Source organism: Urocampus carinirostris, chromosome 1 (genome assembly GCF_059441175.1).
Source record: "Urocampus carinirostris isolate Australia breed hairy pipefish chromosome 1, RoL_Ucar_1.0, whole genome shotgun sequence".
NCBI classification, from domain to species: Eukaryota; Metazoa; Chordata; class Actinopteri; order Syngnathiformes; family Syngnathidae; genus Urocampus; species Urocampus carinirostris.
Window position 1 is genome coordinate 44490480 of NC_142349.1, and position 27820 is coordinate 44518299.

At 41.4% G+C, this 27820-nt stretch overlaps 3 protein-coding genes across 7 annotated transcripts in view; all 3 read left to right on the forward strand.

Annotated features, from left to right (window-relative positions):
* The first annotated feature begins 3074 nt into the window (after positions 1-3074).
* LOC148374791 (uncharacterized) lies at positions 3075-13577 on the forward strand. Of its 2 annotated transcripts, XM_088340986.1 has the most exons (6): positions 3234-3382; positions 3448-3566; positions 6947-6996; positions 8111-8311; positions 9213-9620; positions 11463-13577. In XM_088340986.1, the coding sequence occupies exons 2-6, from the start codon at positions 3509-3511 to the stop codon at positions 12492-12494; spliced, it is 1749 nt and encodes a 582-aa protein (XP_088197112.1). In that variant the 5' UTR covers positions 3234-3382; positions 3448-3508; the 3' UTR covers positions 12495-13577. The 2 variants fall into 2 exon arrangements, with proteins under 2 accessions (XP_088197103.1, XP_088197112.1); XM_088340977.1 differs by lacking the exon at positions 3448-3566 and having other exon boundaries at positions 3075-3382.
* A 1035-nt stretch (positions 13578-14612) lies between these two features.
* LOC148374792 (uncharacterized) lies at positions 14613-21695 on the forward strand. Of its 4 annotated transcripts, none has more exons than XR_015850993.1 (5): positions 14625-14662; positions 15036-15104; positions 17513-17791; positions 18898-20038; positions 20167-21695. XR_015850993.1 is itself a non-coding variant. In XM_088341014.1 (4 exons), exons 3-4 carry the CDS (start codon positions 17546-17548, stop codon positions 19126-19128), a joined length of 477 nt encoding a protein of 158 aa, XP_088197140.1. In that variant the 5' UTR covers positions 14625-14662; positions 15036-15104; positions 17513-17545; the 3' UTR covers positions 19129-21695. The 4 variants fall into 4 exon arrangements, 2 of the variants coding, with proteins under 2 accessions (XP_088197156.1, XP_088197140.1); XR_015850992.1 differs by having other exon boundaries at positions 18898-19197; positions 19271-21695; XM_088341014.1 differs by having other exon boundaries at positions 18898-21695.
* A 2417-nt stretch (positions 21696-24112) lies between these two features.
* The window catches only part of LOC148374793 (xylosyltransferase 1-like), a 45713-nt gene continuing 42005 nt past the window's right edge, over positions 24113-27820 (forward strand). The window contains exon 1 of the mRNA XM_088341046.1: positions 24113-24510. Within this exon, the coding sequence (XP_088197172.1) occupies positions 24229-24510 (282 nt within the window). The 5' untranslated portion in view covers positions 24113-24228. The remainder of the gene's footprint in view (positions 24511-27820) is intronic.

Genomic DNA, 27820 nt, shown 5'->3' on the forward strand with positions numbered 1-27820 from the left:
GTCAGATGATTCAGTCAAACTGATTACCCCCTTAACATTCCCAAAGCTTGCAAAGAAGCAAATACGTGTCGTAGACACGTGCGGATGCGGTTTCCGTACGATGTCACTTAAATGCATCGTTTCAAATATCATTCGGAAGGTTAAAGTCTTGGGATTCAAGAAATGCCAACCATTCCTTAGTTTCCATTTTCTTTTTCGCTCGCAACTTTACTGTGCATATGACAATAAACACTTGGAATTGAGTTTTATTCACTCAACTCATCACAGCAACATCAAGATCGTTCTAAAACAAGATACATCGGACACTGTGGTTAGCAGCACAGGATCTCCGCAGGGGACCGTTCTCTCGCCGTTCCTATTCACTCTATATACATCGGACTTTAAGTACAACTCTGAGTCCTGCCATGTGCAAAAGTTTGCCGACGACACTGCGATCGTGGGATGTATCAGAAACGGGCAGGAGGAGGAGTACAGGAAATTGATTCAGGACTTTGTCCGATGGAGCGACGCAAACCACCTGCACCTAAACACCACCAAGACCAGAGAGATGGTGGTGGACTTCGGGAGAACCAGAACTCACCCGGTTCCTGTAACCATCAAGGGAGAATGTGTAGAATTTGTCCAGACCTACAAATACCTGGGTGTGCAACTGGACAACAAACTGGACTGGACTGCCAACACAGAAGCTCTATGTAGGAAAGGGCAAAGCCGACTTTACTTCCTCAGAAGGCTGGCCTCCTTCAACATCTGCAAAAAGCTCCTGAAAATATTCTATGAGACAGTAGTGGCAAGCGCCCTCTTCTATGTGGCAGCGTGTTGGGGAGGCAGCGTCAAGAAGAAGGATGCCTCTCGTCTCAATAAACTGGCTAGGAAAGCGAGCTCTGTTGTGGGCAAAGAGCTGGACAGCCTAACAACAGTAGCTGAGAGACGAGCACTGAAAAAGCTGAGGTCAATCATGGACAATCCATCGCATCCACTACACAGCATTATCTCCAGACAGAAGAGCAGTTTCAGCGACAGACTGCTGTCACTGTCTTGTACTACGGACAGACTGAAGAGATCTTTTCTTCCTCATGCCATGAGGCTCTTTAACTCCACCCGGCAGAGTAAAGGCCCACATTAAACCACACCACCTACATTGGATATTACCGAATCTTACTGCAATATGTATTCTGTGTAGCACTATTTAGTTACTCTATATAACACGCTACAGTGGGCATTTGCACGTCACACTGGGTATTTGTATATTGTATTCTTTTGGCTTTATTATTGTACTGTTCTCAGCTCAGGGATGCTGCTGGAAATGTGAATTTCCCTTCGGGGATGAATAAAGTATCTATCTATCTATCTATCTACCAGGAAAATATAAAGCCGCATAACTCACCTAAGTTCTCACGTTCAATAATGATACGCAATCATGGTCTTCTTACAACCGTGAATGTAGTAAATCCAGGAGAGTAAAATGTTTACAAATACAGACTAATGAAACATGTTTCTTTATGGCGTAGTTTAGCACTTGCTATTCAGTCATCTTTTTCGGCCAATTGCAGGGTTTGTTTTGGCCCTCTAGCGTATCCAAGGCTCCGAATAACTTCAGCCAATAGCGATCGATGTAACGGATGATTGAGACATCTTTTTCGGCCAATTGCAGGGTTTGTTTTGGCCCTCTAGCGTATCCAAGGCTCCGAATAACTTCAGCCAATAGCGATCGATTTAACGGATGATTGACACATTTTTTTCGGCCAATTGCAGGGTTTGTTTTGGCCCTCTAGCCAATCCGAGGCTCCGAATAACTTTAGCCAATAGCGATCGATTCAAATAATGATTGACACATTGGTTAACCAATGAAACGCCGGTATATAAATCCCAGCATACACCGCAGACTACTCCACGTTCGGGGGAAAATCGAGTCGGCGGCTGTTGCGTAAGTTGCGAGACTTTGCGAATTTAATATTGAGCCATATATAAGGCGCACTGTATTATAAGGCGCATGGTCAGCTTTTGAAAAAATTAAGACTTTTAGGTGCGCCTTATAGTGCGGAAAATACGGTACATAAATAAACGCGTTTGAAAAAAAATAAGGTGTAAGATTATTTTGTATTTTGTAAGGGAAAATATAAGGGCATGAAGCCGTGGAGGTTAACAGGTATGCAACAAGTGGTTTATGATGCATTCAAAAAGAGAGGCGCAAGGACTCCATTTATAAGTAAAAGTCAGAATCTAGAATTTTAAAGGTTATTTTTTTTTCTACGATACAGTTTATATTGCTTTAAAACACGTAACTTTCCAATCAAATAATGAATAATCTGTACAGTAAATTCTTGTATTTGGAGATCTGAATGTGCCAAACTCGGCATTATCTGCACCGCACTGTTTAACCCTTTTAGTTTTTTGTGACGTAATGCATACCAGTGTAGATGATTTGGGCGTTAATTTAATGTGTGATAAGTTAACTCAGCCATTTTTGACTATTTTCGACTTCCTACCACTCAGGGTTTTCATAGGCACGAGACCTAACCATGCTCATGTAGTTTTTCATTTATTTCAAAATATTATTTAGGCTTTGGCGTCACCAACTGGTGTAAAGGTGTAAACACTGAACATTTTTTTTACTTCGCATACAAGTTTGACTCATCATTGGATGCCTTTACCACTAGAGCCGTAGGGGCACCATTTTCTGTCATGTGTCTTAGATAAGTACAGCCTGGCTGAGCCCATCCTTCCCAAGTTAAAGCACATTTCCGTAGTGCGGGGTTAGCATTTTCATCTAACAGGGGAAATGTTCCCGGTTCAAGACCGGGTGGAAGCATATGTTGGTCTGAAGAGGGATGGGCAACAAAAGGATCAATACATTTAAATGATGTGCATCGTATGTTTTGTGTAAAGTATCTGGTTGATACCCAAGCGTAATAGCATAAAAGTCACAACACAACGCCCTTTTGAACATCTATTTGTTTGCACAAATTTGAGCTTCCAAGTGTTTAATTCTAAATGCTCTCCTTTTGACTGAACTTAATGGACTTAATGGCGTGTAGTTTCATAGACTTCCTTCTAGTGTCAGCACCCAGGTACTGGGTAAGCAGGGATACTGATTTGTAGTAAACGAAGAAGAGCAAAACGGAAGTGACTTCTTATTAACAATCAATATTTGGGCGTATAAAGCAGCCTTTCCCATTGTTCTTTTCCGTAGTCGACGCCGTCCGAGTGTTCTCTAACATCATGTCGAGTTTCCAGCGGCTCCAGGCGGCCGTCAACGAGCGTCTACGCGTGGCTGCCGAAGAAATTTTTCAGGTTTTCAAAGGAACCATCGTCGGCCTCGAGGACGAGCTGCTTCGCTCCAGATTGGAGCTTGAGCGCCACCAAAGGCTCCTACAACAAAAAGGTTGCTTTGGCTTCTCCCGTCGTTTCAAATTCCGTGTCATTAAACTACTGGAATTGTTTTTTTAGCGACTCAACTGTAACTTCATTCGAGCACTTTTATCTTGCACTGCTTCTTTCTGGATGAAAGATGGCGCAGTTGAGTCATGTACATTGCGGGACAAAAAGACGACCGGTAGTTTCCAGAGGTAAGATCGGGCCTAAAAAAATCGAGCCCGCGCCCAGCAGTCTATTTACTCGACTGAATTACACATACTTGCACGTGCAACAATAATGATGATTTCTGCCAGAAGATGGCGCCAGCAAGTGCAATATTACGAAGTTTCGGACATCACCTTTTAGGCATATGGCCTGGCACTTTACAAGATTGAAGCAGATACAGAAAAAAGGCCACTGGCGGGTGGATAATTTTCTTAAATAAGGCAGCAAGAGAGAAATCAGACCAGAATGTAATGATTGACATTTTAGGCCAAACCCAGTGTTCCGCTTAAATGTCCTACCCTGTTGCAACTTCTTATTGTATTCTGATCTGATAGCAATTTTATTGTATTGATAATCAAGTAAAAGCAGCAAAACCAAAGCTTAGAATTATGTCACAGAACTTTTACTGACAATCTAAAACAAGGGTTGCCGTGCATGCATATATACATTGCGTGATTATCGTAGCATACCTGTCAACCTCCACGGCTTCATGCCCGTACAAACTGTCCTATTTTCCCGTACAAAATCGTACACCATATTTTTTTTCTGAATGATGCATGATCGGAAATCCCCAGGTGGCGGACGCATGCGCACAGTAGCATCAATTCGCTCGCTTCGTTTGCAACAGAAAAAAACCATACCGAGAAAGAGGCTTGATTTGATTTGCCGTTTTGTGATAGTCGGTGTATACCGGATGGTACCCATCATTGACAAATTTGCATTTTTCCGTACAGATTTCCTTGTACGCCGTACTCTTCTTAAAATGCATAAAAAACGTACTTTGTACAGGTATGCCATAGTCAACAAACACCACAAGAAATGGCTACCACATAATGACAAGCCAGTGTTAAAGGTTTAGTGAGAAAGCACTATTTTTAAGCTGTGAATGAGTCAAGTAAGACTAAATAAAAACAAATCTTACAATCTCACTGCTTTCAACCGAAAATAACATCATTTATAAAGCCACGTATGATAGGTAGGAACAAAACGTCCACCTCTATATGTCTGAACCAATTTTGCTTGAATTTTGGGTCGGCTCGGGTTTGGGATCTTACCTCTGGTAGTTTCATGTTTTCAAGTTGACACTAACTACAGTACAGAGCAGTGTTTTTATATAATAATCCTCTGCTCATCAAGTAGTACAAGGGGAAAATATTGTATTACTTGACGTGTTTGATGAAGCTGTTTAAAGGGTCATTGTGTATATTTAGTGACTCCTAGTGGTTGAAAAATGTCATTTGAAAATATTGATTTGAAACTTAAGAAATAAACACATGAGGTTTCACAAAAGCATACACTCATTTTTAATAGACGCAGGGTGAGAAATGTGTACCCATTGTACATAACATGCGGCTCACCTAGAGGGACTGCTAGATAGATAGATATTTTATTCATCCCCAAAGGGAAATTCACATTTCCAGCAGCATCCCTGAGCTGAGAACAATACAATAATAAAGCAAAAAGAATACAATATACAAATACCCATTGTGACGTGCAAATGCCCACTGTAGCGTGTTGTATAGAATAACTAAATAGTGCTACACAGAATACATATTGCAATGATTGTCTGCCATCTTGCTACCCTTTAAATACAAAAAGCTTGTGAAAGGCTGGGCAAATAAATATGAAGGAAAAATTGACTGAGTTTTTGTAGTTTGTATTCTCCCATGTTAGTAGCAATTTTTTTGTTTTTTTTTTGGTTGCACTACACCAGGGGTCTCTAACCTTTTTGAAGCAGAGAGCAACTTAAAGGGCACCTTGATAACGTACTTCCAAAACAAGAATTTTAATTTCGTTAGCTAATTACTTTAATTTTCTATCTTACTGATATTTTCAGCAAGAACTGTTTTTTAATGATGAATAATTATTCAGAAATATTCAACCAGGTAGGAAACAGATAAACATGTAATATTTTATTTTTTACCTTTCCAATTGTTTCAATTACAAATGCTGAAAATGAAACAAAAAAGACAACATTAACAACAATTTTGCAGGAAATGACGTTAATTTTTTCAAGACTCTTATCATCAGTTTAATGAACTCTGCACCATGCTGACTATTTTTTGCACTATGATGACTTTGCACCAAATGCAATATTGCACAACCCTTACGATACCAACGGTATCACGACAACACTGTATGTAACATCCCACATGCCGACATTTCTTGTGTAAATACCATGTAAATTATAACTATAGCCTTATCCCCCTTGTTTTATAACCTTATCTTCTCTGTTCCTTTAACTTCTTGGCTCATACCTCACTGTGAATGTGTAAAACTGGAGTGTCATGCCCAATTTCGTTGTCACAATATGTTAACCCATTTTGTAACAATGACAATAAAGGTATATTCTATTCTACAAATGATACATTTTGTAAGATCAAAACTTTCAATTAAATAAAAATAAAATATCACATTTCTTGCAATCACTAAATATCCAGCCATTAAAACAAAACATATCTTTTAAACTTAGTTACACATTTTTAACAACTTTTCAATATTTTAACTCTCATCTGCCATGGCACAGAACTGAAAATTGTGTGGCACTAAAAGGCTTCGGTTGCTTTTTGAGAGGTTGTTGTTTTTTTAATACCAGCCTTGTCAAAAAGAATTCTGAAGTTGCCTTTATTTCGCCAGCCTTTTCTGTTCGTGGTGTGTTGCCTCGCGGGTAATTATGGTTTTGTGACAAGTGCTGAAGTAGCCCTACACGTTGTGCCGATTTGCCGCAGTCACAATCGCGCCGAAAAAAAGACCGTTTTCTTTCACACGAATTAAAAAAAAAAATCCTCCCATTCATTACGAAATGTAAACTTTCATTTTTTTCCACGCCATGGTTAAGTATGTAGAAATCGTTTTTGACTCCTTCGCGACGCTCAAGATCGAGGCTGCAATTGACGTGCACACTCACCTCGACCCATGTTACGTCAGAGTTCTGATTATTAAACTCTGCTACATTGATATTTTTGAGGGTTTTCTTAGGTTTTAATATATTTTTTAAACTTTGTTTTTTATTCACACCACTATAAATGCATTTTTTTTTTAAACAATCGCACAACAATTTGATAATGTTTTAGGCATTGACAGTTCGGGATTGGTTCTAATTTTAGAGCGGGCACATGAGATTGCCGCCGCTGGCGTCTGTGAGCACGCGGGCACGGGGTTGGCGACCCCTGCACTTCACAATACAGTGCTATCTAGTGGTCAAATATTACAGCGTCCCTTTAAGATTACATTGCATACAGTTAAAAAAATATAGCAAAAAAATAACAGATTACTTGGCTGAATGTAATTAATATTTAATCATTTCATTAGAAAAATACTGAACAAAGTATGAACCTAGTTTAATAATGATTTGTTCTACTGTCAGATCGCAACTGGATAGAGCCCCTTGAGCAGGATCCCACTGCCCCTGAACAGGTAAGGTTTCTCATGTGGCTATGATTTCTCTTTGCAGTTATGGCATCCTCTTGTCATTAATCTGCAGTTCAATTTCCAGGAATTTTGAGGCTACTGTGGTTACCATAGCCATTAATTAGGGCATCTAGCAAATATTCAAAACTTTGGCTCCAAAGAACATGTACCAGCCCAATACATTTTTAACTATTGTACATAGACCATAACAGTTTGTACTATTAAGTCAATATTGTAGTTTGACACTAACCTGACATGGCATGATTAAGCTTATTTATTTTTTATTGTAATGTGAGTTTTTATGCAGTTAGAAATAGTTGTTTTTGGGGGGGTTGTCATGGGTCGTCTGGGTGCTCGAAATCCTTAATGCTTGAATTTAATGTTTTAAAGGTTTGAAAAGTAATTGGATTTTTAGACAAAGTGTCAATGCTTGAAATTGTTGCCATGTTTCTCAACAAGTCTGCTTTAAAATGACACTGACACTACTCTCTGGTGTCTTCACTTTTCGATAGCATTCCTTCCCACGTGATTAACGGCATGAAACATTTATTCGTATGGGATGGTCCTATGAAGTATCATCACAGCTTGCGGGCCGAGCCCAAGAGGACAGGTGCATGCTACACCTTAACCGGGCATTATGCAATTGGTATTGGTGCAAGGATTAAGCCTCAAATATTTATTTATTATGGGTCATGCAGGAAATTAAGGTAGCTTTCCAGTCGTACATTGAAGTGGTAAAAACTTCCTGCAACCTAAAATGTAAGCTACATTTTTACTCGACAGATATATGGGGAGAAATTTATCTTAAAAGAAATTTATCTCCTCATTTAATGGTACTTGAGAAATGGCTTTGAAAGTCTTTAAAAAGTGCTTGAATTTGGCCATGAAAAATGTGTTTATACACTGGTTTGTGTTCTACTTACCCGCGACCCTACTTGAGGATAAGCGGTTTAGATAAAGGATGGATGGATGTTTTTTACTTGAGTCCCAGCTTTGCATATTAATTTTGCCAGGTGTTCATATTGTGATGTTTACTTCATTGTGACATTTGAATATTATTATATCTCTTCTAGTAAAATGGTGTATGATGCGGACTAAATGATTATAACTGTGATTGCAGAAAGCGAAAGGAGACAATTGTGTGAGTGGCACACAGCCCGAGGAGGTGGCCATTACGTGCCAGGAAGACAATGAGGAGGAGAATGATGATGATGACGATGAAGATGATGAGAAGGTGGCACATGAACAAGTGGTGTGTGATGAAGACGACAACAACGGCGATGGTGATTGGGTCCCTCCGGGCTTGAATCAGCAAGAACAGGTTAGGAAAGGAACAGAGAAACTTCTTTTTATACATTTATTAAAATATGGTCCAATGGACATTAAAATGCTGTACCTATTAATCCACTCGCCATAATACTGTGGTATGCAAACTGCACCCTACGGCAGCTTACGAACTCCTCAGTTTTTTAATATGGCCCACAAAACTGGTAAAAATAAATGGATATATGGTTAAGATGGTACTACTGATTTTTTTTTTTTTTTTTTTAAAGCTTTTTTTCTTTTTGAGAGGGTTCCACTGTTGTACTCAGTGTCCCCACATTCTTTTTTCCTCCGGGTCAGTTCTCTGTCAAATGTATTCAACCAAATTCGGCTCACAATTTGAAAAGTTTGCCATAATGATTTTATGAATGAAAATAATTTCAAAATAAAACGACATTCTTCAAAAGATAAATACCGAAAGATTCCACATGAAGAAATCAGTACTGGCAACAACAAAAGTCACATGTTTATTTATTTATTTTTTGTGAATCTTATGAGCTGAAATGGGTCATTTATGCGCTCAATGAAACTTTACATAATATTAAAAATTAATTTCCAAGTCTTGCATTTGATTTGTAATGAGCTCTGGAAAGCATGAAAGACCTAATTGCATTGCTTGGGCCAAACTTTTAGATATCTTTCAAATGAAATGCTTTAAGGAGTTCACCTATCCTAACAAATTTTCAGCTTCTCATGTTTTCTGGGTTAAAAGACTCAACATGGACTTTATGATATATTTTATCACATCATCTGCCAGAATGCAACTGGGTCTATTTGGAAAAAGACAATAGTTTATCATATAATTATTTCCTTGCGGTAGATATATTTTTTTTTCATGGAGAGACTTATGAATAAAGTGTTTACGAAAAGAACATACAATTTTTGCTTTACTTCTGAAGGACAGCAATGAAGATTCACAGACCAGTGAAGGCGACGAGCCAAAGAAGAAAACTTTACGGAAGGCCAAGTCGGCTTTCAGCTGCAAAGTTTGCGGAAAGAGTTTCCATGCTATGATCTCGCTGGTCAATCACAGCGAGGCGCACCCCAAGGACGTGTGCAGTGTGTGCGGTCAGAGCTTTGACTCGGAAGAAAGCTTTGAGGATCATGTCAGGACGCACATGAAGGGTCACGTGTGTGGCGTGTGCGGCAAGTGCTTCGGCACGGCCAACGCTCTGGAGATGCACGAGCGCGTGCACACGGGCGAGAAGCCGTTCACATGCGAGCACTGCGGGAAGGCCTTCAACTGCCAGCACAACCTCAACAGACACATGCGCCGGCACACGGGAGAGAAACCGTACGCCTGCCACGTATGTATAGCTTCATTCTCATGTATTTACAACAAGACATGTTTTTTACAGGGCTCCAGCGGATCCTTGAAAAGTCTTAAGAGGCATTGAATTCATTCTTCTAATACTAAGTCCTTAATTGGTATTAAAAGTCTTTTGAAAAGTCTTAAAAATGCAAATACATTATTTGGCGTACATTTTCTTTGGTGACACTAAGAAAATCAAATGCCATTTTTAAATATTTTTCTCATTCCTGTCCTTCAATGTTCAGTAGCATCAGACCTATCCATACTCATTCATTTAAAAAAAAAAAGTTATAATATTTTTTAATACAAACCAAATGCTCTTACTGGCCGCTGGAGGGCATTATTGAGTTCGTATAGTGTTGGTGACCTGGTTCGGGTGTAAAACTGCATCCACTCCACTGTTAAAATAAACCAGTTTACATACCTGTCAACCTCCACGGCTCCATGCCCTTACAAACTGTCGTATTTTCCCTTACAAAATAATCTTACACCATTTTTTTTTTTTTCAAACGTGTTTATTTTTGTAGTTTAACATGTTATATTGTACATGTGTTTCGATATATCATATATATTGTTAATTAACATTTTGTTGTGAGATCCTGAGTTGCTCGACATGAATGAGGTTTATTATAAAGAAAAGTTAAAAAATTAAGTAGCTTGGACGTTCACTGTAGAAGGGTAAAATACATGCAAATATAATTAAGTAGAATAATACAGTTTCTTATTCAAATTATGAATTCATTTTCTGCATTAAATTAAGGTTGGTAATATACTGATTAAAGGGATAACCACAAACCTGTCTTTTTTTTCATTTTCTACTTCCTTTTTTTCTTAACTTCTTTACACAACATGATTATTTGTAATATAATGCATCAAAGCTTGGGAGCCGGCTCTCCTTAATGAGTTGAGACGAAAAACCCAGTTCTCTAAAAAGAGACTGACTTCCTTTCACTACATCTAACCGCTCGCTTCGTTTGCAACGAAAAAAACGATACCAAGTCAGAAGCTTCCGCGGCGAACGCGTTTTACTTGATTGATTTGCTGTTTCGTGATAGTATATACCGGATGGTACCCAATATTGACAAATTTGCGTTTTTCCGTACGTCGTGCATGTCTTAAAATGCATAATAAACGTACTTTGTACGGCAAAACCGTACAGGTTGACTGGTATGAGTTTACACATTCAATGCCAAAGATTATTCCCGTTTTCATGCAAGCAACTTGACGCCAAGATGGTATACAACAATATTTGGGTTGATTGTACAGTGTAATGGAACATATGTCCTCGACACCCTTTTCACCTTTTAACTACAGGCCCATTTTCATGCTGGACTTTTTAAACTTGTTATTACTATGTTATTACTAGGTTAATTATGTGAAGTAGGGTTAAAAAGACTCAGTCACCCACTAATATAATATTTTACTAGAAAATAACAATGAGCCAGTCCTGATGAGCTGTTTTCAGAACATATCCGCCTGCAGGAACCTCAACTGTCCTTAGTGGGCATCCTGGTGCCAATGGCCACCACGTTAGAGACTCCTAAAGGTTTCTACTTGGGGAAACTATTTTTTAAGGGGCATCCTTCTTGTATTAGGTGGATTTTAGGCATTCTCTTACTTTCAAGCCACTAATGTCTTCAACTTTAAAGTTAATTTCTTCTCAAAGACCTAACTAGTTAGTCGCTACATATTCTGACCAGCTCAATTTTTACTGCAGAGATGGCCAGGGCAGAGATTCCGTTCTTGGTGGTAAATAACTGACGACTGCCCAAGGCAGTCATTTGCTGTCAATGGCACTGAAGAGTTAATCGTGGTTTTATTCAATGATTTCTCATAGGTATGTTGCCAGCAATTTAGCGACCACTCGACAAGAAAGCGCCACATGTTGGTCCACGAGATCACGGAGGACGGATCGACCAATGACGAGCAAGCGAGCGGGAAGCCGGCCAAGGGTCGCGTGGTGTGCGCCGTGTGCGGCAGAGCCTTCCACTCGGTCATCGCTCTGGTCAACCACTCGCCCGAACACCTCACCGATTGCGGCGTTTGCGGCGTCCGCACCGACGACCTGGCGGGGCATTTGCGAACGCACGACATCGGAAAAACCTGTGACGTTTGCGACAAGCGCTTCGAAGGCGCTCGGGACCTGGAGATGCACATGCGCGTGCACACGGGCGAAAAGCCTTTCGTGTGCGGCGATTGCGGCAGAGCTTTCAATTGTGAACACAACATGCGGCGCCACATGCGCACCCACACGGGTGAGCGGCCTTTCCCCTGTGACCAGTGCGGGAAGCTTTTCAACGACCACTCGGCAAGGATGCGCCACCTGCTCACGCACCAGAAAGGGACGGCGGAAGCCAAAGCGCGCGCACCCAAGAAGAACCGCGTCATCTGTGTAGTATGCGGCCGCATGTTTCATTCGCTGGTAGCGCTCGTCAACCACTCGGCCTGCCACCAGTCCGACTGCGGCGTTTGCGGCTTCCACGCCGACACCTCTGAGCAAATGAAGGCCCACTTGTCAACGCACAGCCATGGCAAAGCCTGCGAGGTATGCGGCAAGCTCTTCGACGGTCGCCGCGACCTAGAGACGCACATGCGTGTTCATACGGGCGAGAAGCCCTTCGAATGCGAAGTGTGCGGGAAGGCCTTTAACTGCCAACACAATATGATGCGCCACATGCGTACACACACGGGCGAGAAGCCGTTCGAGTGCGAGGTGTGCGGGCGCCGCTTTAGCGATCGCTCCTCCCTCAGGAAGCACAGCGACGTGCACACGGGCGAGAAGCCACACGGCTGCGAGGTGTGCGGGAAGACGTTCTACCGCAAGGCAAACCTCAGGCTGCACATGAAATGCCACGAGGCCGGGCGTTGACCGCTACCGCGACTGTTTCCATAGTTTCCTGTTTTATTCGCTCATTTTACAGGTCTTGACCACTTTGGATAACTTTTAGGTCAGTATGATATTTGCTAAGTGATGAATTCACATGAATTAAATCAAATGTTACCATGACTATATTACCATAACTATTGCTCGAGTATGTTACTCCTGGATTATAATCTCAAGTAGGAATTTTTTTTTTAAATACACTGTATCTTGTGCTTTTACTACCTAGCCAATTAGTCGATTTATACTTTAGCATTAGTATTTAGTAGTACTCCTTGGTACCAAGGAACTCCTGTAGTGCCTCAAATCTTGTAGGTTCATCATTAAAAGATATATAACATTGAACAATTTTTTTTTTTATTTTAGTGATTATTTTTATCATCAAAATTTCTAAGACTTTTTACCCTAAGAAAAATGTGTGACTTTTTTTTTTTTGTTGACGGTTGAAAAATGAATAGAAGGTTCTCATTAGAATTTTTGTGGGGGTGGGGTGAAGAGCTGTAAACATGGTGTATCTTCTTGGGGATATTTCCACTAATATATGCATTTTGTGCTATGCTAATTACCCAAAGGATTTATGCTTTTGCTGTCCCAAAATTGAAGTTTTGGTCTAGTCGAGAATTTGTTGCATTTCCAGCTATTGTCTGCACCGCTAATCCTCAGTAGAGTCCCAGGGAATGCTGGAATTCTCCCCAACTATCTTTGGGCATGGGCAGGGGCAGGGGACACCCTTGAACTGGTTGAGACCCAGTTGCAGGGCACACAAAGACCGTTAATACCCTTGCTCATACACACCTAGGTACATTTTGGACCTGTCGATAAACCTGACATGCCTGTCTTTGGAATGTGGGAGAAAATGCACACAGCCATTGGGGAGAACATCTAAACTCGGGAGGTTGGTTGTTGGAATTGAACCCTGGATTTCTGCACAGTGGGGCTGATGCTCTAAAACGGCTGTCCCTCTTAGTTCCATTTCTTTGACATTTCAACACCAAATATGATTCATGTGAATGTTGACACTCGTGTGTACTGCAATTGTTTCTTTTTTTAATAAACATGTACAGACTGTGATCTTGACTCTCGAAAGCTTTATGCACAAATCAAAACTGACAAGCAATGTGACTAATCATGCATGGTCAAAGTAATCTATTTGGTATTTTGTAATCCTTAAAACCTTTGGGTTGTGTAACCCTTCAGTATATACAAAACATTAAAAAACATAGTTTACCGTTGTGTTATATAAATCAAATGCATTGTATTGACGAATTCTGAATTTCAGAAGTTGATACGACAGATATCTGCAACACTTGTCCTCGCGGGGGTCCTGAACCCCATCTGAGCTCTCTTCAGGCAGTGGGCACGGGACGTCCTTAACTGGTTGCCAGTCAGTCACTTGGCACACAGAGGCGGACAACTTGCTTATTCATAGGAAACCCGCACAGGCACGGGAGGGCTGCGAGAGCTGGACTTTAACCCTGAACCTCCGCACTGTGGGGCTGCGTGCTAACCACCTATCTGCGTTGCTGCCTACAGACATCATCTACAAAATGATGTTACCATTTGAACATGCTTTTTTTCCCCCTATATTGTGAAAGGGGATTGTGTGTAATATTTAGTGCCTCCTCATGGTAAAGAAAAACAAAACATCTATTTGAATACTAGGCAATAATACATGAGCTTTAATACCAATTTTGATTTTAAAAAAATCAGGTCGATAAATTTGTATTTCTTTTACAGAATGCAATCCCTACCTAGTAGTCGCCCCAATGATGGACTCATCCTGCTGTGTGCTGTGGCACTGGCTATCGCTCATATTGGACGACCGCGCCATCAAGTGGTCGAAAATTAAACATTTGGGCTTTATTTTACGCACCCACTGAGAACACGACCTGGTAAATAAAAGATCGAACACGCTATTTCACTGAACAGTAGCCTACACTTTTGAAATTTTGTTTTCTATCTGAGGTTTTCTGCGGGTATGAGTTCACAATTAATCGACATTAGTTATATTTCATGAGAGTGGGTCTGTTTGGTAGTGCATGCACACGCACGCGCTTCACGTCAACGGACACGTGGTTTTGACATCATGCGCGTAAAGAAAACACAATTTAAGCGAAACAAATCACAAGTTGTGCACCGTTTCACTCATTATCCAGGTAAAGATTTAAATTTTATGCCAATTAAATGTGTAGCTTCTTAAAGATAGACTAATTCCTAAAATGTATATCTAATAGGCTACAAATACAATTGAAGTACGGGTTTTAAAAGCAATTTTTGTGTAGTCAAAATTAAAATGCAGAATACAGAACAGCTTTTGTACCAAATGTACAATTTGATTATGTGCAGTGCAAATATGGAATGGTGAGAGATTTTAAAAGAAATACCAAAAGATCAGGAATGTTGTTAGTGTAAAAAGTTATAGCACGGTTTAAGTTAGTTTGACCACGTTGATACTGTCTTTGTGCAACTCTTTTGAAACATGTATTAATCTCACAGAAATTCAATTAACATATTTTTTCTTTACTTTAGTTATACTCCTGAAAAAAGAATTTCTTCGACTACGTTGTATCCAACTAAACTTACCGCCAGTAGTTAAAGGTAATCTCAAATTCTTAAATATGCAAAATGTGTGGAAGCAGTACATGGTTTTCGCACGAACTCCACAAATATTCCAATTATTTTTCAAGATGATGCATTTTGAAAACAGCACGTCATGTCTTTGTCATCGTAAACTGTGATGTCATCGGAGGAACACCAGCCCAACGTTGTTTTGTATGATAATTTTCGGTGGATTTTGTGGAGATTGCCTAAGTATTGTGTTGTGTTGCAAGGGCTAGCAGCCTAAAAGGGGCTAACTGGCAAAAAAGCTGCCAATGGGGGGCTAACTGATATTGATCAACAAAAGGCGGCTAAAAACATTAAATGAGCAGCTAGGCTAGCCTGGAACCAACAGCGAAAAACGACAACAGCCATGGCGATTGATGGAAAGCTGTTCGGGAATAAACGCAGCAAAACCGACGCAAACACCAGGCTAGCGTGCCAAAGAAAACACTTTGCAGCTAACTGGAAACAAACAAAACAGGAAAGATTTTGGCAGCGCCAACGATAACAGGGAGCTATCTATCCATCCGTTTTCTGCTCCACTTATCCTGACTAGGTTTGCAAGGGTGCTGGAGCCCATCCAGCTTTGGGCAGTGGGCAGGGGACACCCTAAACTGGTTGCCAGCCAGTCGCAGGGCACACAGAGACAGACAACTCACTCGCTCATTCACACCTAGGGACAATTTGGACCGGCCAATTAACCTGACATGCATGTTTTTGGAATGTGGGAGGTCACTGGAGTGCCCGGAGGAAACCTAAGCAAGGATGTCGAGAACATGCAAACTCCCCTAAGGAAGGCTTGTAGCTGGTTTTGAAGCCATGACCCCCGAACTATCCCGCAAACACACTAATCATTTAGCCCCTGTGCGGCCCCCATTTAAATTACATTAAATTATTCATTATGACACATGAGTGTTTAGGAATCTCGGCTGTTGTTAGCCAGTAGAACTTTCCATTCTCACCAAAGGCAAACAAAGATTCAGATTCAGATCTACTTTATTGTCATTCTAGTACACGTGTATACAGAACGAAATGTCGATACATCTGACCCGCACAGTTTCCTTGAATGTACAGATATAAATAAAATGTTGTATTGAGTTGGAGTATTGAGTACTAATAATATACTAAATAATTATGGCTATGTATAGTATTTTACAGTAGCGCAAATAGTGCAAGAGGAGCAGCTAACCAGATGTGCAAAAAGGGCAGTCAGGTAAACAAGTCAGCTAAACAGTAACAATAACACTGTAACAATAACGCTGTAAGTACAATAGTGCAGAGAAACAGATGTGCAAGGAGTGGCTAGCTATAAAGAACTGCCAGTAGTGCAAAAAGTCAAACAAAACCAACAGATGTACAGATTAGCAGCAGTTAGATTTACTATGTGTTTGATTGACCATTTAACAGTCTAATGGCCAGGGGGACAAAACTATTGTGGAACCTGGTGGTCCTGCACCGCACACTGCAGTACCTCTTCCCAGAGGCTAGCAGAGTGAACAGTCCATGATGGGGGTGAGAGGGGTCCCTGATAATGTTCTTAGCTTGGGATAGGCAGCGCTTCTGGCCAATGTCCTGAATGGAGGGGAGAGAAGTCCCGATGATTTTCTCTGCTGTCCTCGTCACCCTCCTCACACTACCCCAGTCGGAAGCGCTGCAGCCTCCACACCACACAGAGATACAGCTGGTCAGGATACTCTCTATGGTGCCCCTGTAGAATGTGATGAGGGAGGGTGGGGGCAGGTGGGCTCTCCTCATCCTCCGCAGGAAGTACAGGCGCTGCTGTGCCCTCTTAACCAGTGATGCAGTGTTCACGGACCAGGTGAGTTTGTTTGTGATGTGCACCCCTAGGAACTTGATGCTGCTGACAACCTCCACAGCCTTGTTGTTGATGAAAAGTGGGGCATGGTTGGGCTGGTTTTTCCTGAAGTCGACAATGATCTCTTTAGTTTTGTCAACATTCAGGACCAGGCTGTTGTCCTTGCACCAGCCCACCAACTGCTCCACCTCCTCTCTGTAGGCCAGGTCGTTGTTGTCCCTGATGAGGCCCACCACTGTTGTGTCGTCCGCAAACTTCACGATGTGGTTTGTGGCGGACCTAGGGACGCAGTCGTGTGTCATCAGGGTGAACAGCAAGGGGCTCAGGACACAGCCTTGGGGGGAGCCCGTTCTGAGGGTGATGACATCGGAGATGTTCTGACCAATCCGCACTGACTGGGGTCTGTCAGTGAGGAAGTCCAGCACCCAGTTCCGCAGGGGGGTGTTGAAACCCAGGAGTCTCATTTTGTCTACCAGGTGTTGTGGGATGATGGTGTTGAATGCTGAACTGAAGTCCAGGAACAGCATCCGCACAGGTTCAAATAACATAATTTTTTTTTTTTAAAATTTACGTTTCGCTGTTCATCCAGTGATGCAGCGCTCAAGCGAGGAAGAGGAGGAGGATGCAGTACGATTGGGCCGAGAACGACTTTGTGCTTCCCCAGGGCGTTGACCCCCTAGGGGCAGCCGTGCCAGAGGACGGCCGGCGATACGTCATGTACCACGGCACCACCCGGCAGTGTGCCGACCTCATCGTGTTGTCCGGCTTCCGCCAGTCGCCCGACGGCATGCTGGGCCGCGGGGTCTACCTCAGCCGCGACCTGCAGAAGGCCAGACGCTACCCACTCCACCATCATGACTCAGAAAAGGTTCTGTCGGTTTTTTATAAATATAAAAGTTTATGTGCTTTGAGTAAAGGCATATTTTAAGTCTAGCCGTTTGACAACGAACCGTTCCTTACTTTATGCCATCGCACATTTTTAAATGCAAATAAAGTAATCCCTTGATTTTTCATCAGGGTTGCCTTCTAATAATACTTGATTATTCATTGAAACCAAAGAATAAACCCAATTTAAAGGCTCAAGCATTTGTTAAACAAAAATGAACTTTTTTATGTACAAATTACTTCTGTACCATAATCCCTTGATCGTTCGCGGTTTACTTTTCGTGGTTTTGATACTTTGCTGGGTTTTATTGTGCATTGTGTTCTGCAACAGACAACACACGGCAAATGCTATCACGAGGACGGGTTGTGGAAGGCTATGTGAGTGTTGGGTGGGCGTGAAAGTAAGCCAATTGCTCCTATAAACAATAATTACGATTCCCCTTATTAAGCGATAAACCTCACTAAGACAACGCAGACCTATCTACTTACAGCAAGACAGACTATATAAAAAAAGCAAAAAATAATTTTTTAAACAAGTTTATTTTATTTACCAAATTCAAGTCAAGTCATTTTTATTTGTATAGCCCTAAATCACGAAGAGTCTCAAAGGGCTTCACAGATTATTCCACTATATTACACAGACTATTTTTTCAGCCGACGAGAAGAGTAGGTTATTCATATGCTATGGAGTAGAAGTGAGTTTTAAGTTTAGATTTAAACATTTCCACTGAGGTTGCAGATCGGATCTCAGGGGGAACACAAACTATTCTTTCATCGTCTTTCTTTGTTCTTTCCCCTCCCACATTAAATTCAGTTTTTCTTATATGTAGCATGGCCACAAAACACCTGAAAAACGTATGCTAGACATTTAGTACTGTTCACGGTTTTCCTGTAGTGTGTCTACAGCCTCCGGGTGGTAATCCCTCTCAAAGCTGTTTTTTGGGGTATGGAGTTTGCTCCCTCGACAATATTAGAAATCTATGACGACGTCGTCTGCCAGCACTGACTGAGAAGATCTGGATTGGCGCTTAAAGGGACAAATGTATAATTTGACGGGTAAAGAACTTTGAGTCATGTCTTTTTTGCAAGGTGGTTCTAAAAGTGGCGGTGGACGTGGGCCGCGTGATTGCCATCACCTACCAAGGGCACCCGCGGCAGAAAACATGGCACAACGCCCGTCACGGCCCAGTCTTCGACACGGCTTGGGTGCCCCCGCAATGCGGGATGGTGCCCAGCGGATTAGAGGAAGACTGTGTGTGGGATCCCCGCCGCATCGCCATCCTCGACACCATCGTGCCCACGCCTCGTGTCTTCACCTGAGAATCAGCGCTAGCCATGGCAGTGATCATCAAGACAGAAGTCGGATTGAAAACATAAAAAGTCCAGAAAGTTATGTTTTGACTCGATGCCTTGACAAAAAACACAGTACAGCCTTATTAACATTGAATCTGATTTTTTACAGCTTTGATCTGGAATTTTGGAGGGCTAGAAACGTCTTTTTTCAAGAACAACACCAACCCAATCGATCCTCCTTGTAGTTTCAAAAGTAGAATATTAGCGTACAGGGAATTAGAGATTTGACTCTTCCGAGCCAAAAAGGGAATTTTTGAATGTGTCACGTTTGCGGAGGTGGACCTAAATGCAGGTGTTCTCAACAAACAGGAACAAGTTACACCAACCAGGTCCTAAAGCAACTAGCAAAGTGTCCAAACCATAAACAAAATCCCAACCTGACATGGTGACAGAATGTATAAAGGATCAGGGTGACCAACATAAGATGTGGGGAGACTGGGCTCACCTGTGCCTTGTTCAACACTCCCTGGTGAAGGTGGCGTGCCAGAACCTGACAAAATGGCAGAAATGTAATTCTTTTGGGGGTTGGAACTAGGGTTGCAAAGGCTTGGAAAGTTTCCGGAAATATTGGAAATTTACCAGGTAATTTTCGGAAACTTTCAACAGCTCGGAAATTTTGGAAATATTGGGATTTTTATTTGACAAATTCTTTTTAACGATATTTTATATTTTGATTCACAATTTCACAATGAATTTATGAAATCAATTAGTTGTTTATTTTACTGCTGAAATCAGCCTCTCAAAGTCTATTTTAATCTGACCCAATTTGAAGCTGATGTCATCCTGCCAAGATCACAGTGATTTCGCAAGGTCTTGTGTCAGTTGTGTTTCAGCGGCTCATTTGATCATTGCCAGTTGGGTACGGGCATTTTCTAAGGTATGTTAATTTTGTTACTTAGCTTTGTTAATCACTGCAATACAGTATTGTAGCTTTTATATTTCCACAGCACATTGTTTATAATGCATTGAGTGGTGCATTAACAGAAATAACATTTTACATTTCAGGTCCAGACATGCCTCGTCAAAAATCAGATGTGTTTCAACATTTTACCGTAGTCAATGAAGACAACAAGCAGTTTTCAATCTGCAAATACTGTGATCAAAAATGTACAAAAAATGCAACAAAACAAAGAGCTCATCTAGAGAACTGGTCTTTATTTGGCAATATCCACACCAAAACACGCAACAGACTAACGAATGAGAGAATACAGATGCTGGTTTCTGTAAGGGCTAATCTTGGACTGTTTGAAGCCAGCTCTGATAAGACTAGTCTCCTTGAGTCAAGTCAAGTCAAGTCATCTTTATTTGTATAGCCCTAGATCACGAAGAGGAATCACACATAAATGAAGCCTATGATACAGACGATGAGGATGAAACGTCAGACATGGAAATGATGAACTAGTTACTAATAAGTGTTCTGGACCTGATAATTAAGCTACTACAGTTCTTAAGTCTTTTATTAGGTCAAAATTTCATAATTTATTGTTTGTTCAGCAAGTTATATAAGCGATGATTATGGTAGATTTGAGGCAATTTTAGCAAAGTTAGACGGTTAGACCTAATTATTTGTTGGGAATTTTCAAATAAACATTATATTTCACAAAAATTTATTTTTTCAGTTTTTTTTGTTCATTCTGCCAATTCTTATACTGTCAGCATTGCAGCTTTTAGACTTATGTGTATTATAAATCAAGACTTTATTTGCAATTGCTATTAATAAAACAAAAGACAAAACAATATGTCCTGAATATTCCCAATATTTCCCCAAATTCCGGAAAACTCACAGGAAAATTTCCCTAAATTGAAAATTCTGGGAATTTTGCAACCCTAGTTGGAACAAAACCAATACAATCAATGAACGTCAGTTAACAGAGCAACCCAGACCCAGCTCTCCTTAGCCACTTAGTTTGGAACTTTTGGGGCAATCCTTAAACATTCCCAAGCAATACAGACACCTACAGCAAGTCCTGGGCTACTCGAGGGCTTCCTGCAGAACTTGTTGTCCAGCAGACGTCCTAACCACATCAGCATTTGGACATTAAAACAGTGTTGTGTCAACACTTAATCCACTCCTTTAAACTCCTGGGCATGCACATTGCTGATGACCTTTACTCGTCTGCCAACACTTGGGCTGTGATGGGGAAGGCCCAGCAGCGACTATACTTCTTGAGGGTTCTCAGGAGGAACAACCAGGAACAGAAGCTCCTGGTGTCCTTCTACAAAGCCACAATGGAGAGCATTCTGACGTTCGGTTTCACCATTTGGTATGCTGGGAGCAAAGCATCGGACTGGAAAGTATACAGACAGTAGTCATGACCCCCCAGAAGATCATTGGCTGCTCTTTGGCCGGTCTAGACGACATTGCCAGCTTACAATACTGCAGCAACGTCAACAACAGTTAAAAGGACTCTTCCTAACTCAACCACAAGCTCTTTGACCTGTTGGTACCTTAAAACAAGGACAAACAGGCTCAGAGACAGCTTCTTTTTGGGCTGTTTAATGTCAATTGCACAAAATTGAAAATGTAAACCTTGTGACTTGTTTGCGTATTTTGTTGTTGCTAAACGCTATTGCAGCTATTTTCATTGCACTATTGTTAAGAGGCACTATTCATTTTTAATTCAAACGTACCATCTCAAAGCTCCAGTTCAGGTTCAGCCTGAAATGTAGCACCGTCAGTAAAACAAAAAAATGCAGATGATGGATGGATGGTGTGGCACCATATTTACCTAGCAAAAAATATGAAATGAAATGAAAGGATCTGCATTTATATAGCGCTTTTCAAGTTAATGAAGACTTCCCAAAGCGCTTTACAATGTGCTTCACATTTACCCATTCACACACACTCACACACCAGTCGTGGCCGTGCAGCCATGCAAGGCGCCAACCTGCTTATTGGGGGCATTAGGGGTTCAGAGTCTTACCCAAGGACACTTCGACATGTAACACAGAGGAACCGGGGTTCGAACCTGCGATCTCTTGATCTCAGACGAGAACTCTACCTCTTGAGCTCATTTGTGTTGAGTTAGACATGTCATCATTATTATTTTTCTTTTTAATTTATTTCCATTTCTGCACCGCTTATCCTCACTAGGTGGTGCTGGAGCCCATCCCAGCCATTTTTGGGCAGTGGGCAGAAGACAGCCTGAACTGGTTACCAGCCAGCTGCAAGGCTTTACTGTCAGGACCAGGACAGGAAACAGGAAGCAGAACCCAATCGTGTAACGTTACTCACAGTTTATTGGGGAGAAGAGAAATGAGTGCACACTCTATCCGGGGATCGTTGGTCACGGAAGTAGATTGATCGGAACGAGGAAGTGGGCAAAATCAAACAGAACGGGGCGAGAACAAAACAGGAGCAAAACACAGGCAAAAATGGAGATTCACAGGGCTTGGCAAGACAAGAGCAAAAAACACAGGCAAAAACGGGGATTCACAGGCTTGGCAAAACATAACAGAGTTTAGCAGGAGTTTCGCAGATACTTTGACACCAGGTGACTCACAGACAGCGTTTAAGTAGTCAGGGAGCAATCTGTCAACGCGTTTCAGTTGGTGTCCATGGGCGGGGCCAATTGGGCACCGTGGCAACCGTGACATTTACTTTATATATTTTATTAATATATTTTAAGTTTTTTTCCTCTGTATATCTGCATCACTTTCTGTTCCTTTGAAAATCGTTAATGTTGTAATGGTTGAACGTTTCCTGCCAATTTTGTTTGTGATGATGCAATGTTCAGAAAGAATTTGAAAAAAATGTAAGATGCTTTTATAAAAATGTTCCCAAGGCGCCCTCTGCTGGATCAAAGTGGCACTACAAACCCTACAACTTCGCAACTATACTTATTTGCATTGTTGTAACGTGCTTAAGTCAAGTCAAGTCATGTTTACTTGTATAGCCCTTAATCACAAGGAGTCTCAAAGGGCTGCACAGACCACAGATGATTGCAAACCACAGACTATTACTACACCATCTGTAACAGAGTTGAAATTTTATTGCTTTGAGTTTTTTTGAATTCTCAAAAAATGTGTTTTTAAAATTTACTGTTAAAATTCTGGTACCACATTGATTTATTAAGCCAAGGGCATGTGTGACTGTCTTTTTCGTTTGGCACTTTATGGGCTTCTGCGCTTCCCGTACCTTCAGCTAGATCACCTCGTGCTGAAGGTAAGCTGTGCCCAATATAAGTTTGGGTAAAAATGCATATTTTGCTAGATACAGGAGCTGCTTTTACAAACTATTTTTGTGTATAAGTGTATATAAGTTGTGCTAAATGATGCATAAAAAGTAGAGTAATGCAGCTTGAAACGATGATTACTGGGATGCAACATGTTTCAATGCAACCACGCCACCATGTGCGGCATGTTGAGTAATGTCCGGTTTTTGTATTTTTGTTTCTATTAATGTATTAGACGTATGCAGTCGTGCACAGACGTTCCGACTTCTTTGTATTGTTTTGTTTACTGAATGCATGCAATAAACTGAGTGACAGTGAACCTTGTGTCGCGCATGATTGAGGGTCGTTACACATGCCCTGCTCTAAAACCTACATGTGGGCAAGGAAAAACTCAAAATCCTCAACATGAGGAAAATGAAAAAAAACCTTGAGAAGGGGACCACACATGGGGTAGGATGACCATGCTGCAATGGATGTTGCAAGAACAAATAATACACAGATATTGTCAACATGAAATGTAGGTCATTCATAAGCTATAGAATAGACGTGTGTTTTGCTTAGTGGCCCCTAAATCGTGCAACACAACGAATCGATGAGGAAATTGGTCGCCGACGCTTTTAATCGTCGCTTTTACATTTTTCTTTCTGTGTGGCCTGGTATCATACAACACACGGACCGGTACCGGTCCGCTGCGCAGTGGTCGCCAACAGCTGCGTAACGGCAGAGTTTTAGAGAGGTTGACTCTGGCGGCCACGCGTGGGCATCATCCGCCTGACGCGCTTTCCTCTTTCTCCTCCGGAGCCAAAATCGCTCCCCTCCTCCCTGGCGCTCAAGACCTGCCAGCTGCCTCCAGCAGCCGCCGCTTGCAGCAGCCGCCCCGAAGGAATCGGCCATGAAGAGCCACGCGTGTTCCCGCAGACTACTGGCCCTCCGTCTGCGTTCGCGGTCGGCGGTGGCGGCCGCCGTGCTGGCTGTTCTGCTGATTCAGACGCTTTTGCTTTGGAACTTCAGCGGCCTGGACGGCTTTTCCTCCGGAGAGCGAGGCGCCCGCGAGAAGCGAGCTGTCGGCTCTGACAAAGCCGACGGGCGGTCGCCCAGAAGCGGACTGCAGAGGAGGAGCGATTCGCCGCCGCCAGAGCTCGGAAATGCCGCTGGGAGACACAAGCTGCGAGCTGTAAGTCGCTTTTTCGTCCATGTGGGTGGATGGACACATTAGTGAGTGCGTTTGGACGGTTTTGCATCTGCAGCGTGCACGCGAAAGTCCGCTAGGTAAAGCAGTAATTTATTGTGGCATCACTGTTATGGAGAGTGCCAGCGACCCTTCATAAACACGCCTTGACTAGTTCATAAGGCAATGTGAAACTTTCTAAAAAGCGCCGATTGACAGAAGCCAACATTCAGCTTCTGTGCTTAGTTCTACTGTTTTATTCATGCTATAAGTACAGATAGAAAATTAAATAACTGATTTTGCCAAGGGAGAATGGTGACTGTATTGAGGTCGCGGGAGTTTTTCATAATGATGTCCACATTGTATCTTTTGAATAAAGGAGGTAATTTTCCAGATTTCAAATTTAGTTTTAGAAACCAAACGTAAGCACAAGGGGAATTCTTCATTATATAAAATAAATGGTGATGATATATTTTAGGTTGAAAAATTAAACGTAATATCAATGTGAATATTTTACAAGTTTCTTGAAAAGGTGTGGTACACATGTTATTCAGACATAATTTATGATATAAGCCATGTATATATATGGCCTACCCTATAATGAAATATGGTTAAAAAATGAGTCCACTCTACAGTTACTTTCTGATAGCCCTGTAATTATGTACTGCAGTACTGAGTTCGCATTTTGCAAGGTTGGAATGTCGAGGAACACCCCAAGAAGTACAATTAAAATTGAAAATATAGCATTGAGCGGTAACAAAACATGAGTAATTCTAGTGCTGCACCAGTTACACCTGATAAGCGTTGAGGTGATATGGATTGGCTTTAAGTTGTAAGCATGGCAATGCCCTAACTCCAACAGTGGAAACTGCTGGATTCATATTCAACACCTTCACAAACAGTAGATGCTTTCTTTCTTACCCTCAATTTATTTGCTGTTCCTCAATGTAGCGCATGCTTGTAGGTTCATATATACCACATTCGATTGAGTGACCTTGATATAAGTACTTTTTTCATGGGGAAGGAAGGATAAATATCATTGTCATTCTATCATCGTTTTATTTATCTTATTACTATATTTTGTGTGTGTCAATGGGTAAGTGTGGAGCACATTGTAAAGCGCTTTGGTCTTCAGTGACTTGAAAAGCACCATATAAATGCAGACCATTTACCATCCTTGTGTTGTACTGTTTCAGTTTCCTAACTTGGATGCACATTTTTCTTAGCCGGTCATGTTACATAAGCGTTTTCGATAAAGTGGACACGTTGACGTAAACTTGGAGGATTTGCAATGGTGGTCAGGAGTTGAGTTCCTTCAGGTGGAGACTAGCGAAGACTTGCGGTCCAGCGTCGCGGTTAAGCGTCGGTAGTTCTTGTTTTCCTTTGCAATGAAGCCGAGGGCGGGGCCCCCAAGTCTTTTTACATCCTTTCATTACACTCCGGCCCGCTCCCTCTCATCTTCCCTTTGTGATGTGACTTGTATAAGTGCTCAGGGCAAGACACGGCTGCTGTCTGACTTATGGAAGAGGAGGAGTGAAGGCCGATATCCCATGATGCAATGCGAGATGCCCAGGTAGCAAACAAGCGTGCAGCGGATTTGGCGTCAAACGGTCGTAAACGTCAAGTGTGGCTGCGACTTTGTTGAGGCCATCAGAACGTGTAATTTGTATAATGTGGTCGAGTTTAGCAGCATGGCGCCTTAGCAGTTAGCACGCCTGCCTCACTGGTGGGCGATTACCTGTATATTCTTTTTTCTTGCCTCGGGTGTTTTTTTTCTCTCAATTAAGTTTATTAGCTAGATTTAATGGCAAAATGTGGAATGTGGGATTGCTTTTTGATCACTCTCAATTGAATCCTGTACACTCTCGTGTTTTTGAATGTTTACAATGATAACCAGCATCAGGCAGTCTATAAATGCAATATCCGTTTTTCTCTCCTTGTTTTAGTGACATACACGGTGTGAAGTATTTTATCATTTTCACAAACCGGCTCAAATATTATTGGGGTGGGGTGATTTAAACAGTTAGGCCAGAATAATTTAAATGTATACATTATTTGATCTGAATTATTTCACTTTGGAGCTTCATTCATTTGGTGGTATTCTTTAAAGGTACAGTGCGTTGTTTGAGGTGTCCTTAAAAAGTTGAAAGTTAAATATTTTCTCTATTAACTATGTGTTAAGAATGCCCAACTGAGTTCAATGAGCCCTTATACTTTATTTGCGCTTTTTTGCTTTAATCTTGCTATTATCAGAGCTGTTTAGGCAGAAAACATTATGTTTGAGGAAAGTGGGCTGGGGGAGGGCTAGAGAGAGACTTTTTTTCCGTCAGCGTAGTATGATAATGGTAATACTAAGAAAAAGCCTGCTAGAGTCAAGTGTGATGTAACTGAAAATGTGTGCTACAAAGCGAAAGAAAGAATACAAACTACAGAGATTCAAAGAAAAAAAACTGTCAACCAATTCAGGGTGTCCCCTGCCCACTGCCCGAAGATAGCTAGGATGGGCTCCAGCACCCCCACGACCCTACTGAGGATAAGCAGTACAGATAATGGATGGATAGATGGATGCTAGGGCTGTACTGAAAAGGTGTGTATCATTCATGAGCTTTACTGATAAGGTGAGGACATAATGAGGCCCATTTTGTGTAGAAGAAATGTACATTTGTAGAGCCATGAAAATTTAAAAAAATCACAATTATAAACTAGTGAGTAGATTTTTGCTCATTATTTATCTCAATATTTATTTATTTTTTAATTAAGGGCATTTTAACACAAGGGGGCGTTAACTAATACAGTGTCTTTAATTCTTACAATGAAAAAAAATTTTTAGCTATTTGGATAACTTGTATTCTACTAATATTACAGAAATATTACTCCTTCCCTATGAGCTGATATTCTGATATTGATTTAATTCAAAGTATATAAACACTTTAAAATTATTTTGATATTAATGCTACCTTTTTCACTTATTTTAAAGTTTTGTTTCAGGACCTCCATTCAAGAAGCACTATTCTATATTACTTCAATAGTGACTGGCCTCTTCGTGCCCTGTCAACAACTCCAAACCCATTTTTAGTCCACATTGGCAAACAATCGTTTTTTTTAACAATATACAGCCACCAATTGGCTGGCAACTAGTTCAAATGTCACCGCCCCAATGAGGGTGGGGCCTTCAAAACTGAGTCTTCATTCCAAATTTAAAAACACCTTTAGCACAAATGGCATCATTAAAGTTCACTTGAAGGTGATGGCGACGGGAGGAAAGGTCACTACTGGTCGCCACGGTGACAGAGCCAAGCTGGCGCTCACCTACTAT

What these genes read in the sequence shown, in the direction of transcription:
- LOC148374791 (XM_088340977.1), top strand. Translation starts at nt 3,220, where the DNA reads ATGTCGAGTTTCCAGCGGCTCCAGGCGGCCGTCAACGAGCGTCTACGC. An exon ending in ATCCCACTGCCCCTGAACAG is followed by an intron (nt 6,997 to 8,110) that starts GTAAGGTTTCTC and finishes CTGTGATTGCAG; the next exon opens with AAAGCGAAAGGAGACAATTG. An exon ending in GCTTGAATCAGCAAGAACAG is followed by an intron (nt 8,312 to 9,212) that starts GTTAGGAAAGGA and finishes TTACTTCTGAAG; the next exon opens with GACAGCAATGAAGATTCACA.
- LOC148374792 (XM_088341030.1), top strand. Translation starts at nt 17,546, where the DNA reads ATGCAGTACGATTGGGCCGAGAACGACTTTGTGCTTCCCCAGGGCGTT. An exon ending in ACCATCATGACTCAGAAAAG is followed by an intron (nt 17,792 to 18,897) that starts GTTCTGTCGGTT and finishes CTTTTTTGCAAG; the next exon opens with GTGGTTCTAAAAGTGGCGGT.